Source organism: Cryptotermes secundus, unplaced genomic scaffold (genome assembly GCF_002891405.2).
Source record: "Cryptotermes secundus unplaced genomic scaffold, Csec_1.0 scaffold1016, whole genome shotgun sequence".
NCBI classification, from domain to species: Eukaryota; Metazoa; Arthropoda; class Insecta; order Blattodea; family Kalotermitidae; genus Cryptotermes; species Cryptotermes secundus.
The window spans coordinates 1,221,298-1,236,070 of record NW_019724759.1 but is presented as its reverse complement, the minus strand read 5'-3'; the positions used below and the strand labels follow the sequence as shown (position 1 = coordinate 1,236,070).

Here is a 14,773-nt window from a genome sequence, read left to right as displayed (position 1 = left end):
TAGGCCAATCAGAGGCCGCCGTGCCGAGTGAACCCAGTTGGACTCCACCTCCCAATAAGCGAATTAAGAAAAATCTAAACAAAAAATATTTTAGGTTAACTGGTTTCTGGGCTGATTTGTACATACAATGTTTTGCTTTAAGGAACCGTTCCCAGCAAAATGAGTTTATAAATCGCTGTCCTATTGCATTTGAATTAGAGCGACATAAATGCGTGATCCTAACTAAAAACACAAAGTAAGATAATATGTAAAATATCTCATTTAGTCACATAAAAGTTAGGTTAAGGAAAGGCGCTAAGTTTGAATGTACACCTCATATTAATCGGATATATATACTATATATCGTATATATATGGTCANCGTTCCTCCGAAACGTCGGTTAACACCACATATACACGGTGCCAAATCCCAGAAGACTGCTTTCTTCTTATAATGTGTTTGTCTATAATGTAATTACTTTTAACTACACTGCGCTCTGTCTGTAATTGGCTTTGCGGCTGTTGACTCGACACATAAATAATAAATAATTGAATTGAATTATCGTAATTCGCAGCGCCATGTGTCTCATTTACGTTGCTACGAACTTTATATTTGAAAGTAAGTGGCCCCATGACCTAAGTATCCTCATGTAGATCCGAGATGAATTCCAAAAGAAATGACCTTGAAGAGGCTGTGCACGGAGCAGCATCCCTGTACTATTCGTTGGCTTCCACGTTCCAATGTAACCGTCGCATTTCAACACTTTCTCATACCCCCACTTCCACCCTATCTTCAGATCGACCTCACCTGCTGTGACGAGATCCCTCCTCCTCCTCTGATATAAATACAAAGAGAATTCGATCAGAATTCATAGCGCTGTTGCATCTTCAAATCATCAGCCATCATCATCACTCAAGAGTCATCATGAAGCTGGTAGGAATACGGAGTAGCGGTTTGGAAATTTCGTTGGATAAATTGATATGTTGAATTAAATATCGCGAAAATATATTTACGTTTGAATAATTTTTGTATTATGCCAGAGGTTTAGAATAACCATAACATATATTTTTGTCTGAAAAAAGCTAATAGGATTTGTGTGTGCAGATGGTGCTAATATTGAGTTCACTGGGCATAGTTACTGCGCAGAGGGGAGGTCAGTACAGCAGCCTGCAGACAGTTCCCATCATCCAATACAACAATGAAGTCAATTATGACGGCACCTACAGATACAAGTGAGTAATGAATGGCGTTCTGTGATTAGCGAGTAATGTAAAGCTATCCCTGTGACAGGCCGTGGAGGTCGATATGGTTGTGAGATGTCGAGGTTCCCATATTTCCTAGACAATCTGCTCATAGATGGCGGTGAGGTTGTCAGCCTTACGCGCCGGCCGCGCTTTACTCCCCAGGAAAATTATTTAATGAATACTTGGTACTCATTTCTGTTAGAGGCCGAGTCGACCCCAGGGCCATAGTGCGGCTGGAATCTAACCCGCGACCTTCCGACACGTAACACAGTGCCCCTGCTTGTGGCAGGTAGGGACGGTTATTTATAACTCTGTCAGTTTCACGCTCCGGGTGGATTACTTCCGCGGGAGGTATCCCCAGCGCCCCTTCTCTGGGTGGGTATCGGTACAGGTCTTGACGTTGCGGTGATGAGAAAATATTTTCCCTCAGCTTGAATTGACCCTCGATTTCCCAATGTTTTAGCTCTTAATCTAACACTATGCTGACTGAGATATTCCGGGTCCTTATTCAAGCTTAAAACACATGTAAGAAATTTTTAATTGTTTCGATAACCTGTGCAATATAAGCTGTTCTTTACTAAATCGTGTGCCCTTATCACAAAACTGGCACGCACAAATTGTAACAAGCGTGACTCGTTTTGTTGTCCCAAATTCTCTTGTGTATACACGACATATGAAAGTATATTCCCTTTATTAAGCAATTTGAAATAATGACGTTACTTTAATGAGAATAAATTTTATTCAACAATAAAACTTGTTTTCACATTATGGCAGGGAGAGGTTATATAAAAATATAAAATTGCAAAAAAGAATGCAATTTTGGATAAAAATTTAATACAAACAAAAACTGCGACATCATGGAAAATATCTGTGTCCAGCTTAAGAATGGGTAAAGGTAAAGTTGCTCCTGTGCTTAACTAATTAAGCACTACGCAATCAAGGCGTATGGGGGAGTGGATGTATAGATCCACATTTTTTGACCTAGGCATGAGCTGGAGGTGAGTGGACAGCTTCACGCCTCTGCCGCTTTACCCCTGGGAAATAGCCGCAGGTACCAATTTGATAGGAGGTTGTGTTGACCTCAGAGCCGGTTTGGACGACGTGAAGAGAAAATTCTTGACCCTACTGGGACTCGAACTCCTAACCCTTAGTCGTCCAGCCCGTAGCTAGTCGCTATACCGACTGAGCTATCCTGGCTCTCGCTTTAGAATGGGAATGCCAGAATTAATTCCAAAAGTTAGTTTGCTAACGTTACCGTGTTTGTTAGTGTACTCAGAAAAAAGCTGTATATACTGTCCGTGTCAATATGAAATGTGTTTTCTTGCAGTTACGAGACAGGAAACGGCATTGTGGCGCAAGAGCAGGGTTATCTGAAGAATGCCGGACAGAAGGACTTGGAGGCACAGGTTGCTACAGGATCCTTCTCGTACACAGGGCCTGACGGTGTCCTCTACACTGTAACATACACAGCCGATGAAAATGGATTCCGTGCTGAGGGCGCACACCTGCCGACACCCCCACCAATTCCAGAAGCCATCGCCCGCGCTCTGAACCTACAGCAGCAACCTCAGCGCCCCGGCCCTACCAGGTAATGAAATATGTTCATATTATACAGGGGATCCAGAAGAGACGCGATTGTTTTATATGCTCATTCATTGTCTCTACGTTCCTCAAATAACCTTGTATGATTAGACTCCGGGGCTACCAGATATTCTGCGAAGTAGTGGGTCTGGAACACGTTCCACTCAGCCTCGTGATGATAATTGAGGAGCCTTTTCAAGGAAATAGCGGCTTCGGTCTAGAAACCCGAAATTAACGGCCGTGGGGATTCGTTGCACTGACCACGCGACACACTCTATCCGCTAAAGTTGGCACTAACTTCGCCGACAAGCGGCGGTCGCTCGGTCGGTATATTTCGCTTGCGGACTAAAGCCACGTAGTTTGTTTGTTTTTGTTTGATTAGACCCTCAAAGCGATGGCTGTCAAGAGTTATATCGTCTGGGATATAACATCTTGCAGTCCACTGAAAGTAAACTTACATACTGAAAGAACATACCGCCTTCTTGGTAGTTTTAAATGCCTATATTTGGTCACCTATTACACTCATAGCGCTGGATCTGATGTTACGACACTACTAGATCATGGGAGGTTTTATTAATATAAAAAATATATTCAATATAAGATCAATGTTCCTCCAGTAGTGTTTACAGGAAAACTGACATTTTCTGTGACCACAGCAAGTGTTTGTTTAATGATATTTTCCGCTGAATCTGTGATTTCCTTTTCCATTTCCTTCAGCCTGGTTGGGGATATCATTAACCTAAAAAGAACTCAAAATTTTTACGTACCGTTTGACAGCAAGTTCAGTAATTTCACTACACCTAGTGCGTAATTTTTATGACCATGTAAGGTAAAGTTATCTCCGTGCTTAACTGATTAAGCATTAACCCATGAAGGCGTATGGGGAAGTGAATGTACAGATCCTCATTTTCTTGACCTCAGCACTAGTTGGAGTGGTCAGATTCACGCCCCGGCCGCTCTACCCGGTACCCATTGGATAAGAGGCTGGGTAGGTCCCAGAGCCGGTCTGGACGACGTGGAGAAGAGAAAATTCTTGACCCTACTGGGACTCGAACTCGGACCCCTCGGTCGTCCAGTCCGTAGGCAGTCGCTATGCCGACCGTGCTATCCCGGCTCCCCTTCATGACCCTGTATATGGCAAAATATTTAAATGCCATGTGAAAATATGTCAGCACACTGTTCCAATGTATCACTTTTTGACATGTATTTTTTCATTCACAGGTACTATAGGAAATAAGATCCATCACTTCTGCTTGACATGGACATGAACAGTAACGTCGCCTGTGAGATTTAGCAACGTCGCATGTTGTAAAGCTTTGATATCTTTACTTTGGTAGATCTTAGTAAGAAAACACTTTAATGAGATTTCAGGTTTCCACAGTGGTTAGTATTAAGATCACGGTCATATACGTTTCGGTGACGCGCAGTTTTAATAGCCATGTACTACCCTGAAGATGGAGGCATCAGGTTACTTCGAAATTTACCAAACTGCACAACTCTACATTCCAGGAGATTTCAATCTTGAAGAAAAATTATGTGGGCCTCTACAAAAATATTACATCATCACCGTGTCAGGGAGAAATTTCGTGTTTACATTTTCAAAATTTCACGAAATTTCAATTTCTTGGCCTTGTGACACACATCATTAACACGTGTGTGCGTTATGACTATAGTCAAAGATCTACATTACGGATGCAATTAAAACTTCTGTAATTAAGTTGAAATTTAATGTCTTCTGGAATGTGACGACGGGTAGTATTATAGATATTTACAAATGTTTCGTAGAAACCTGCTGACTCCATCTTCAGAGTATAAATCTCTTCTAAATGAATACTGAGACAGAAGATTTTTCTTATGAATAGTTGGAAAATAATTACCAGTCTAATTGCGCCAATCCCCAAACAGTAATCTTCACTGAAATCATCGTTAGGGACTCAAAACTCATAATAAAACAAGGTATTTAATTTTTTCCCTTATGATAGTGTTAAGTAGCCATAAGGTGAGGATGTGTGTACATAACTTTGGTGATAACTTTCTTCATAAAATATGCAATTTACTTAAGCACTATTTAAGAGTATATGGGTAATTTACGAGAATATACATTACATTGTGTTCTGTATAATTAGATCTAGCTATGAATATTAGCTGTCAGTTTTTGTATCACTGAGCTGTGTTACTTTCTGCTCGTAGTCATGCTAATAGTTCTCATTTTGAATGTTGGTCTTCCGTGTCCAGAGCGATTGTGTTTTGTTTTAAAAACGAAAGTTTAGCTTGTAGAATTTTGTTTATATTATGATACAAATATTTATATATAATTTTTATTTCAATATTGTATATTTATAGATCCTCTGTGCAATAAATACCTACATATGTGGTACAAATAAATATGAATAATTTACTTCCCACAATCCCACACTTGGTGTATGGCAAACTACGCATGCGCAGGTAAAATGAGGTGCAACTGTCTCTGTGTTTAAATTATAAAGCTCCATGATATCAAGAAGAATGGTATGGAAGTAGGATCGAAATTTCAGTCTCCGACACCTTTACTCTTAGAAAAAGAGCCCCCAGTACAAATTGGAAGATGGGTGGACCCCAGAGCCAGTCTGGACTCGGTGGAAGGGAGTAACATCTTTACCCCTTGCCCAGAATCAAACCCTGATTCCTCGGCCGTCCAACCCATGGCCCGTCTGTACTGGGATCGAATATTGAATTTGCGAGTGACAGTGACATACTCAAGCCAAAGGAAATGCATGTTGTTAGATCTGAAGATGAATCAGTTGGGAATTATTTATACCAGATGTCTCAAACGGGTCGTATCATGCAGACGTTCCTCTGAATATGGCCAAAAATACCAATATAAACCTTACCATATTTCGTTAAAATGATTTTAATAGCCGAATTGATATATTTATATGCTAATGAAATAAACAATTTAAGTGTTCACCTTAGTCAAATTCGCCCGAAATATTTCGAACCATCTTTAAGTCTCCTTGGGAGAGCATCCATATTACACAGACTGTTAACAGTTTCCACAGAAATTAACAGACATGCAGAAAACAACATGGTTGCCGTCATATTACTGTTCGGGTGTCCGTGGCACATAATTTTCAAACTGGAAAAAATAAAATAAAACTGTCCATGATTTATTTCACCGTCTTCTAGTGCATACACTTATTTACTTCACTCTCACTCGCACTACATGTTTCCGCACAAAAGTGCCATCCTCAGGTGCTTATTTGCTTAACGTTAAACTAGTTCATTACATGCCTTGTCGTCTTCATATTAAAATAATTAAAATATATATTTATCATATATATTGATAAATGTTAAAAATTAAATATTAAAATATAAAATTGTTCAGGATTTTTCCTACGTCGTATTCACTACTCAAGTCACGTTTATCCTCTTCTGTTGGAGCACTCTTTCTATTTTCATGTGTTTATTGTGCTTTTTGTTGTGTCTTGCTCCTGTGACTGCGTGTGTTATACTGCTGGGCCTGCTGGGTATGTGTGTGTGTGTGCTGTCTTCGTTTGGATTCAAAATTTGGGAAGGCTTAAAAGAAACTTCCAAATTTTAACTTCAATTGCAAATATAGATATTTTTCCTAATTTTCAAACATTTGTAATTATCCGAAATTTTAAGTGTTCGAAGATTATCCAATTTTCGAAGTTGTCAGTATCCGGACTACAGGTATACAATCGAATACAAAATTCAAACCAAGCATCCCCCGAACAGAAGTCCAGAGAGTTACGGCTATGGCAGCCTGCTCATACCAGGTCTGCTGCGAGGCTACGTGACAAACCATAGCACCAAAAAAGACTATGCTTAGGAATATTAGCCAATTACTATAATTAAGTTAAAAACACGGCCCCAAGGGTATTCCAAATAACTCCTATGGAAAGTAGGCCTAACCATGAAATCCTGAAATGATGACCTGTTCTACACTTTTACTTTCCTTGCAACTGAACTACAAAGTCCCACTCCTTTCTTCCATTCGTCTCGTAACATCCGCAGATCAGATCCCACGCCCCTGCAATTCTTGTTTCCCTGCTGCGCTCTCTAGTAGTACCGTTCGAGGAGTGCAGATGGCAGGCACATTCTAGAAATTCAGTAACAATAGGTTACGCCTGACCGCGAGTGTTCTAGATATTTCGGCGCGTCGGCGGAAAGGGTTCCAGAAGTCTTGATTAAACTGTAAGAAAAAGCTTGAAAGAACCAAAAATTTAGTAGCTTTTCATTCCTAAAATCATAAGAGTAAACAAATATAGCGCAGTGATGACACAAAAATTAGGAAGACGTAAATATTGATAGCTACTTCTTCGTCTGGTCTGTCTCATCATCATTCGCCTTCTCTCTCCTTCCTCTGCCTCTTCTTCTCACTTTCTTTTCTTTTCTTTTCTTCTCTTATTATCATTTTCTTTTCAGTTCCCCTTCTTCTGTATCTCTATTTCCCTTCTCTTCTCCATGTTTCTCTCCATATTTCGTCTCATTCTCCTTTCGCTTCCTCTTCATTTCCCCTTCCTTTCTCATCTGCGTCTCTCTCTTCCTCCATCATCTTCCTTTTGCACTTCTTCCTTCTCTTTATTTTTTCCACTTATTTCCCATCCTATGAGGTGGGTATGGCATGTAGCACGAATGGGGGAGACGAGGATTGCATGTACGATATTGGTGGGAAAGCCAGAAGGAAAGAGACCACTGGGAAGACCAAGGCGTAGGTTTTTTCTTAATTCGCTTAGTGGGAGGTGGAGTCCAACTAGGTCCACTCGGCACGGCGGCCACTCATTGGCCTATTGTAGCCTGCCCCGGGTGAGTATGATGATGGAGAATTTGGTGGACTAAAGATTAGCAGGGGAAACAGAAGTACTCGGAGAAACCCCCCCTCAACGCCACTTTGTCCACCACAAATGCCAATTGACCAGACCCGGAATTGAACCCGGGCTGCCGCGGTGTGAAACCAGCGACTAACCGCTTGAGCTATGGCGTGGCCAAAGGCGTAGTTTGGTCGATAATATTAAAATAGACCTTAGAGAGACAGGATGGGATGCTATGGATTGGATTCATCTGGCTCAGGATAGGGTCCAGTGGAGGGCTCTTGTGAACATGGCAATGAACCTTCGGGTTGCATAAAATGCTGGGAAATTCTTGAGTAGATGCAGAACTGGCGGCTCCTCAAGAAGGGCTCAGCTCCGTTAGTAAGTAAGTAAGTAAGTAAGTAAGTACATCTCCTCTTTCTCTTCCTACCCTCCCAATCTATGAAACACTATCGTGAGCAGAATCGTGGGTCCGAAGTCTGAAAGGGATACAGGCCACGCAATGGACATGCGGCCCCAGAATATGTATACAAACTACAAAATAAGGCTCATTTCTGGGATATCTCAGTCAGCATAGTGACTAAGCTAGACCAAAGAGCCGGAGTTCGATTTCCGACAGAAGCAACATATTCTTCTCTACTCCATGACGTCCAGACCAATATGAGGTAATGCTTAGGAACCTTGTGTTCGGCAACGGTTTCTGAGTCATGTTTGTCTATTTGGCAGTTAATTGAATTTATTTGACAAATATCTGTTAATCTGTTTGTACATTACAACTTGGGCTGACAGGCAATTATTCTGTAGTGTGCGAAAGTATAAAGGTGATGGGAGGCCATATTTTGATGTGAGCGCTCCGTATAGTAGAAGGATGCATCCCACCTTGTCGTGACCCGTATGTTGCTAAGGGCGACCGCAACAGATCCGGTACAACAAAGAAAATCCATCTCGTCCCATTGGGGGTGGCTCCAATCAAAACATGCCCACGGTAATTACAGGTGTGTATTTGGAGATGTCCCATTTGCCCATATTCTCTGCCTGTTACATGGAATCATCACGAGATATGAAAGTTTAGTCTGACGTGCTTGTAAAATAAATCATCCTCAGTAACCTGCGTTTTAAACGACCAAGAACTTCGCAGTGACCCGGACATAAAATCGGACGAGAGAAAAACGAAATGCGATCTCACATTTCGTGAAGTAATGTAATGGAAAATGACCATTTGGACGACTCAGAATAGAAGGCCGGTCTGGACGCTATAGAGAAGAGAAAAAATCTCTTGCACCTACCGGGAATCAAACCCAAGCCATGCAGTCAGTATCCGTACTGACCGGGCTATCTCGGCTTTCAGAGTAACGTTTATTAGAAATATCACAATTCACATACACCTTACTATGAATAATACGTATTGTCACGTGTGCGTGACTTACAAGACGGGTTTTGGATTGGATGACTGGATTTATCGACACCCTATACACAGAATCCGGGACTGCAGGCAATACACTGCTATTGCTGATCTACACACTTTACAGTTCACCGTTAAACATGCACTAGAGTTCTAAGCCTTTACTAGTCGTATCCTGGCAACGGCTTTACAACATTTCTCATTGTCACTCCAAATCACACATGAAGTCTTCTATCCGCAGCCTAATTCCTTTCTTGCCATTATTCTGCAGCTGCCAACTGAAATCAGTTCCTCTGTTCACAAGCTCATATTCCGACAGGCTGGGGTCTCGAAACTCGATTATTCACTGAACGGCCTCAAATGAACTCTTCTTTATAACCACTTTGCGTGTTTACGGTGCCACTGCCTAGCAAAGGAAGTTATTCGATTTTTCCTTGTGTATTCGTTGCCGCGGGTCTGTGTTTACCGAGTCGTTGCCTAGCAATGAATGTCTATCCTGACTGTATTATCAATTATTACACGTATCAGCTACCATTCGCCATACAACTTTTTTCGTTCATACTTATAAAACACATGGAGAACATTTAGACCAACTGAGAAACTGGGTCCATATAGTATAATGACATTTCAATAATACAGTTTATGGTAATGTACCACACTGACGCAGGAGGACGAAACATGCTATGTTTTATATATAAAAAAAGATCAGTTACCTACTTAGGTGATAAGATAATATTAAAATGGATCTTTGAGAAATAGGATTGGGTGTTATGGACTGGATTAATCTGGCTCAGGATATGGACCGGTGGCGGGTTCTTGTGAACATGGTAATGAACTTTCGTGTTCTAGAAAGACTGGGAAATTCTTGAGCAGTTGAGTGACTGATAGCTTCTCAAGAAGGATTAAGCTTCTTGAAGTTACTTCTCTAACTTCAGAGCTGTATCGATAGTCGTTCAGAGACCCTTTCAGTCTCACTACACTTAAAATTGCCTCATTTGTACTTAGAGTTGCGAAATTGGCCCAACTTCCTCTTCGTGAAGTAGCAAGAAGCGTGAAGTCATATATCATGAAATGAAAGATTGTTTGATTAATTATAATTAATTATTATGTAGTGTAATGACAGTGCTATGAACTATAAAGTTATACAACCATAGAACTGATGGGAAGAAGTCAAGGGAATGTTTGGAAAAGACGCCGAACACAGCGTGTATAATACCTTATGACACAAAATATTGTCCTTCTCTTTCTCTGTGTTGTAAGAAATTACTGATTAATGTTTCTGCAACTCGAGCCAGTCCCATAAACAATGACATGATGCAAAATTCAGTCGAGTTCTGCTGTGCATCTTGGACATGTTTTTTTATATTGCATGTCATCTCCCACGCTTTGTAGAAGAAGTTGCATTTCCCACATTGTGAAGAGGCTGGTTTCCTGGTCAGATAAGGCTTAGCATGCATCACATTGGTGGAAATTCTGTAAACACGACTATAAGCAGCTCTGTTTGCAATCATCTTCAAGTATTTCTTGTCTTATTCTTGAAACCTGAAGATGAAGGGGATATTTTCCTTCGAAACATAAGTTCGCATTCAAAGGACTAAACTAAACTAAACTCCGGGGTCTTAGTCCGCAAGCGAACTATAATGACCGAGCGACCGCCGCTTGTCGGCGAAGTTAGTGCTAAATTTTGCGGATAGAGGGTGTCGCGTGGTCAGCGCAACAGATCCCAAAACGGATTACAAAACATTATATCCCTGAAAATAAAACTTGTCATAACTAACGCTGTGAAAACATAAAATCCTGCACAAACATTGTCAACTATAGTTCAAACATTTTACGCACCAAGATGGCAGCCAAACAGGCTACATTATTTCTTTGTAACCAACTAACTCCATGGAGCTGAGCCCTTCCTGAGAAGCTGTCAATTCTGCTGCTACTCAAGAACTTCCCAGCACTTCACGGAACCTTAGGTAAATAGCTTGTTCATAAGAGCCCTCCATTGGTCCCTATCCTGAGCCAGATCATATCCATACCATCCCATCCTGTATCCCTAAGATCCATTTCAATATTGTCCAACCACCTACGCCTTGGTCTTCCCAGTGGTCTCCTTCCTTCCGGGTTTCCCACCAATATCCTATATGCATTCCTCTTCTCCCCCATTCGTGCTACATGCCCTGTCAATCTCATCCTCCTTCACTTGATCATTCTAATTATACATGGTGAGAGTACAAGTTATGAAGCCAATTAAACTACAATGGCTAACAAAATTTTGGCCGTATAATCTTAAGAGCCTACTAGGAAGATTAGGAATCGATGCAGAATAATATTAAAATGAATATTAAACAGATTGTTGAATTTTGTTCTGGATTTAATTTGGTTCAGGTGCGTTCCAATGCAAGCCTTCGCGAGTGACGTAATTAATATTTAGTATCGAAGGGACGGAGTGGTTTACAGTGCAACACAATTACCGCCGAATGTTTGAATAGATAATTTTTTTAACATGTATGTGTGTGCTATTTAACGGTGTTTCAGTGTCCACACTTTGTTACATTCAGTTCAGAACCTTATGTATTCTCGTCCGCTGTCTAAAAACATAAAAATTAGACTTTACAAAACTAAAATTTTGCCTGCGGTTCTGTATTGGCGTGAAACTTGGTCTCTTAACATTAAGGGAGGAAAAGGATGCTGAGGAGAATATTTGGACCGAAGAGGAATGAAGTGAAGAGAGGCTGAAGAAAACTGCATAATGAGGAGCTTCATAACTTGTACTCTTCTCCAAGTATAATTAGAATGATCAAGTCAAGGAGGGTGAGATGGGCAGGGCATATAGCACGAACGGGGAGACGAGGAATGTGAATAGGATACTGGCGAGAAAATGACAAGGAAAGAGACCACTAGGAAGACAAAGATGTAGGTGGGTGGATAATATTAAAATGTATCGTGGAGAAATAGGATGGGGTGGTGTGGGCTGGATTGATCTGGTTGGGGGTAGGGACCAGTGGAGGGCTCTTGTGAACACGGCAACGAAATTTCAGGTACCATAAAATTTTCTGAAATTCTTGAGTAGCTGCACAACTGACGGCTTCTCAAGAAGGGCTCAGCTCCATGAAGTTAGTTAGTCAGTCAGTATCAACACTGACTGATGAATTTGGGAAGGACGTGTAAGGAAATGGACGTCGCATACGAACATTTGCTTGGAATCTGAGAAAAACGATTAAAAATCTCGGGATAGGCAATGTCCAGACTTGAGATTCGAAACGAGCACCTCTTGAATACATACCTTTAACGCTACCCCATAGACCAAACTACGGAAGTGTGTCTTTGTCTGGTATGAAAGTTACGTAAGAACTGAAATAACATTGCAGCCATTGTTCTGACACAGTGCCCTTAATCACGACATCGGAACCAAGTTCTCTTCAGAATCTGGACCGTGCGTTCCCACACTCACTTTTACCAACCTGAGTGTGGTAGCTGGATTCCTTTCACCGAGGGGAGAAACAAAAACAATATTTCCTACATATCACCAATTTCTGGTGGGAACGCCAGAAGGAAAGAGAAGGCTAGGAAGACCAAGAAGTAGGTGGGTGAATAATAAAATGGATCTTGACGAGATACGATGAGATAGTATGGACTGGACTGACTTAGTTCAGGATAGAGACCAGTGGAGGACTCTGGTTAACAGGACAATGAACATTTGGGTTCCATAAAATATTAAGGAAATTCTTGAGTAGCTGAGCGACTATTGGTTTCTCAAGAAGATCTCAGATCCATGGAGTGTGGTTTATATTGCAACAATGTGAGCATCTAACACGATATAGCGACGAGAAGGATAGAGTAGCGGTAAATCGCTAATATTATTTCGTCGGTTTTCGCCTCAAGTTTCGGCGGAGACATTGGCTATCTTGGTTGGTAATTTTTTGTGGTTTTCCCTAGTTCTTCCTCCATGATTATTTCTTTCCAAATCCTTTCCAGTTCATTTCTCATCTATAAACCTTGGATCCGATTCTATAACCTGCCGTAAAATAATAAAGGTAAAATTATCCCTGTAACAGGCCGTGGGGGTATATAGGGTTGTGAGACGTCGAGGATCCCATATTTTCTAGACAGTCAGCTCACAGGTGGCGGTGAGATTGTCAGCCTCACACACCGGCCACCCTTTATCCCCCCCCCCTTAAGATTTCTGGTACTCATTTCTGTTAGAGGCCGAGAAGACCCCATGCACATTTCGTTCAACCTGGAAGTGCATACCGGACATTTGTGGTCATTTAATTTCATAACCATGCTCTGCATAAATATTACTCCCCTTCATTTTTTGCCTCCTCAAGAACCTCAAATCTCACATGAATACATGTTGACTTTTAATGTATTACAGTTAAAACTGATATTTTGATTACATATTAGCTTTATTGCTAGTGGGGTGAGACTAAGTCCCTTGTACTGCGGCCACTTCTGGCCTATTGTACCAGCCCCAGATGACAGGTGAAGGTGATTGTGGAGCAAATGGTGGAATGAAGATTGGCAGGGGAAACCGAAGTACTCGGAGAAAACCTGCCCCAGCGCCACTATGTCCACCATAAATCCCACTTTACCAGATCCCGGGATCGAACCCGAGTCTCCGCGATGGGAAGCCAGCGAGTAACCGCTTGAGCTATGGCGCAGCCCTTTGATTACACACCATCCAGGTTCCACCAAGAAATCCATTGGCAACTTGAAAATTCACACAGACAATGGATATCTTGTGCACTATGACTTATCGAGCTTTTACGAAAGACCGGTTCTCTTATGGCAACAGCGCCGAAACGTACAGTGGGATAATGCACACCGCCCAGCTAATATGGCCAGAAGAGAAACACGTTTTGAAACGGGACCCTGTAATCTTACAGTCAGTCCGAAGTGATGGATTTGCACTTAATGTAGAAATGGAAATATATGACTCACCGGTACAATTTATTGCAGACATTCTTTCCGCATGAACTGTAGCTCTCGAAATGCTTGTACCTTCTGCTGTTTTACTCGCATCCAATAATTACCTTAACATTTAAAAAAAAAAAAGGAAGAGTTCTGTCTTCTGAGATATAACGCAGTGTAGTCCGTTGACAGTCAACCAATATTTCGGAGAAACATGTCGCCTCGGAGTTATATCCCAGAAAATATAACTCTTCATAACCACCGCTGTGAGAACCTCAGCTCCTACACGGCGCTATATCCCAGAAGACAGAGCTCTTCATAACCTCCGCTGTGAGAACCTCAGATCCTACATGGCGCTATATCCCAGAAGACAGAACTCTTCATAATGCTGTTGTCAGTAGATATGTCCTTGTTACAAGGTTAAGGAGCCTCCTCCTTTGTTTTAACGATTTAATGGCGCCATTCAATCTTTACTCCTAGAAAAATAGTGCGAGAGATAAACACCAGAGTGACGTACTGTCGAGTCCGGCAGAAATTCTCATTTACAATGTTCCATCACCTCAACATACATGTTCACATCCTCTTAAGATTCGAAAACAAATCTTATCTAAATGATAGACTTCAAAGAATTCGAGAATTTCTTTTCAATAGGTCATTTTTTGTAACAAAAATAAAAAAGTATATAATTTCACAACATATCGACAAGGTCTGAGTTCTTCAACGCACGTCTGGAACACTCCCCTCTGGTGCTTCCCCCTCCCCCCAGCCACACCTGGCGATCACGCCCTTTTCATCTCTCTCTGTCCATCTCATTGTTGCATGGTCCGTTTATAATTGGACTGCTATGT

The 14,773-nt window shown here is 41.4% G+C and overlaps 1 protein-coding gene across 1 annotated transcript; it reads left to right on the top strand.

Moving 5' to 3' along the window:
- The first annotated feature begins 870 nt into the window (after positions 1–870).
- Positions 871–5,032, top strand: LOC111863004 (endocuticle structural glycoprotein SgAbd-2-like). Its single transcript, XM_023848926.2, has 4 exons — positions 871–912; positions 1,084–1,211; positions 2,551–2,811; positions 4,026–5,032. Exons 1-4 carry the CDS (start codon positions 904–906, stop codon positions 4,039–4,041), a joined length of 414 nt encoding a protein of 137 aa, XP_023704694.1. The 5' UTR covers positions 871–903; the 3' UTR covers positions 4,042–5,032.
- The last annotated feature ends 9,741 nt before the right edge of the window (positions 5,033–14,773 follow it).

What these genes read in the sequence shown, in the direction of transcription:
- LOC111863004 (XM_023848926.2), top strand. An exon ending in GACGGCACCTACAGATACAA is followed by an intron (nt 1,212 to 2,550) that starts GTGAGTAATGAA and finishes GTTTTCTTGCAG; the next exon opens with TTACGAGACAGGAAACGGCA.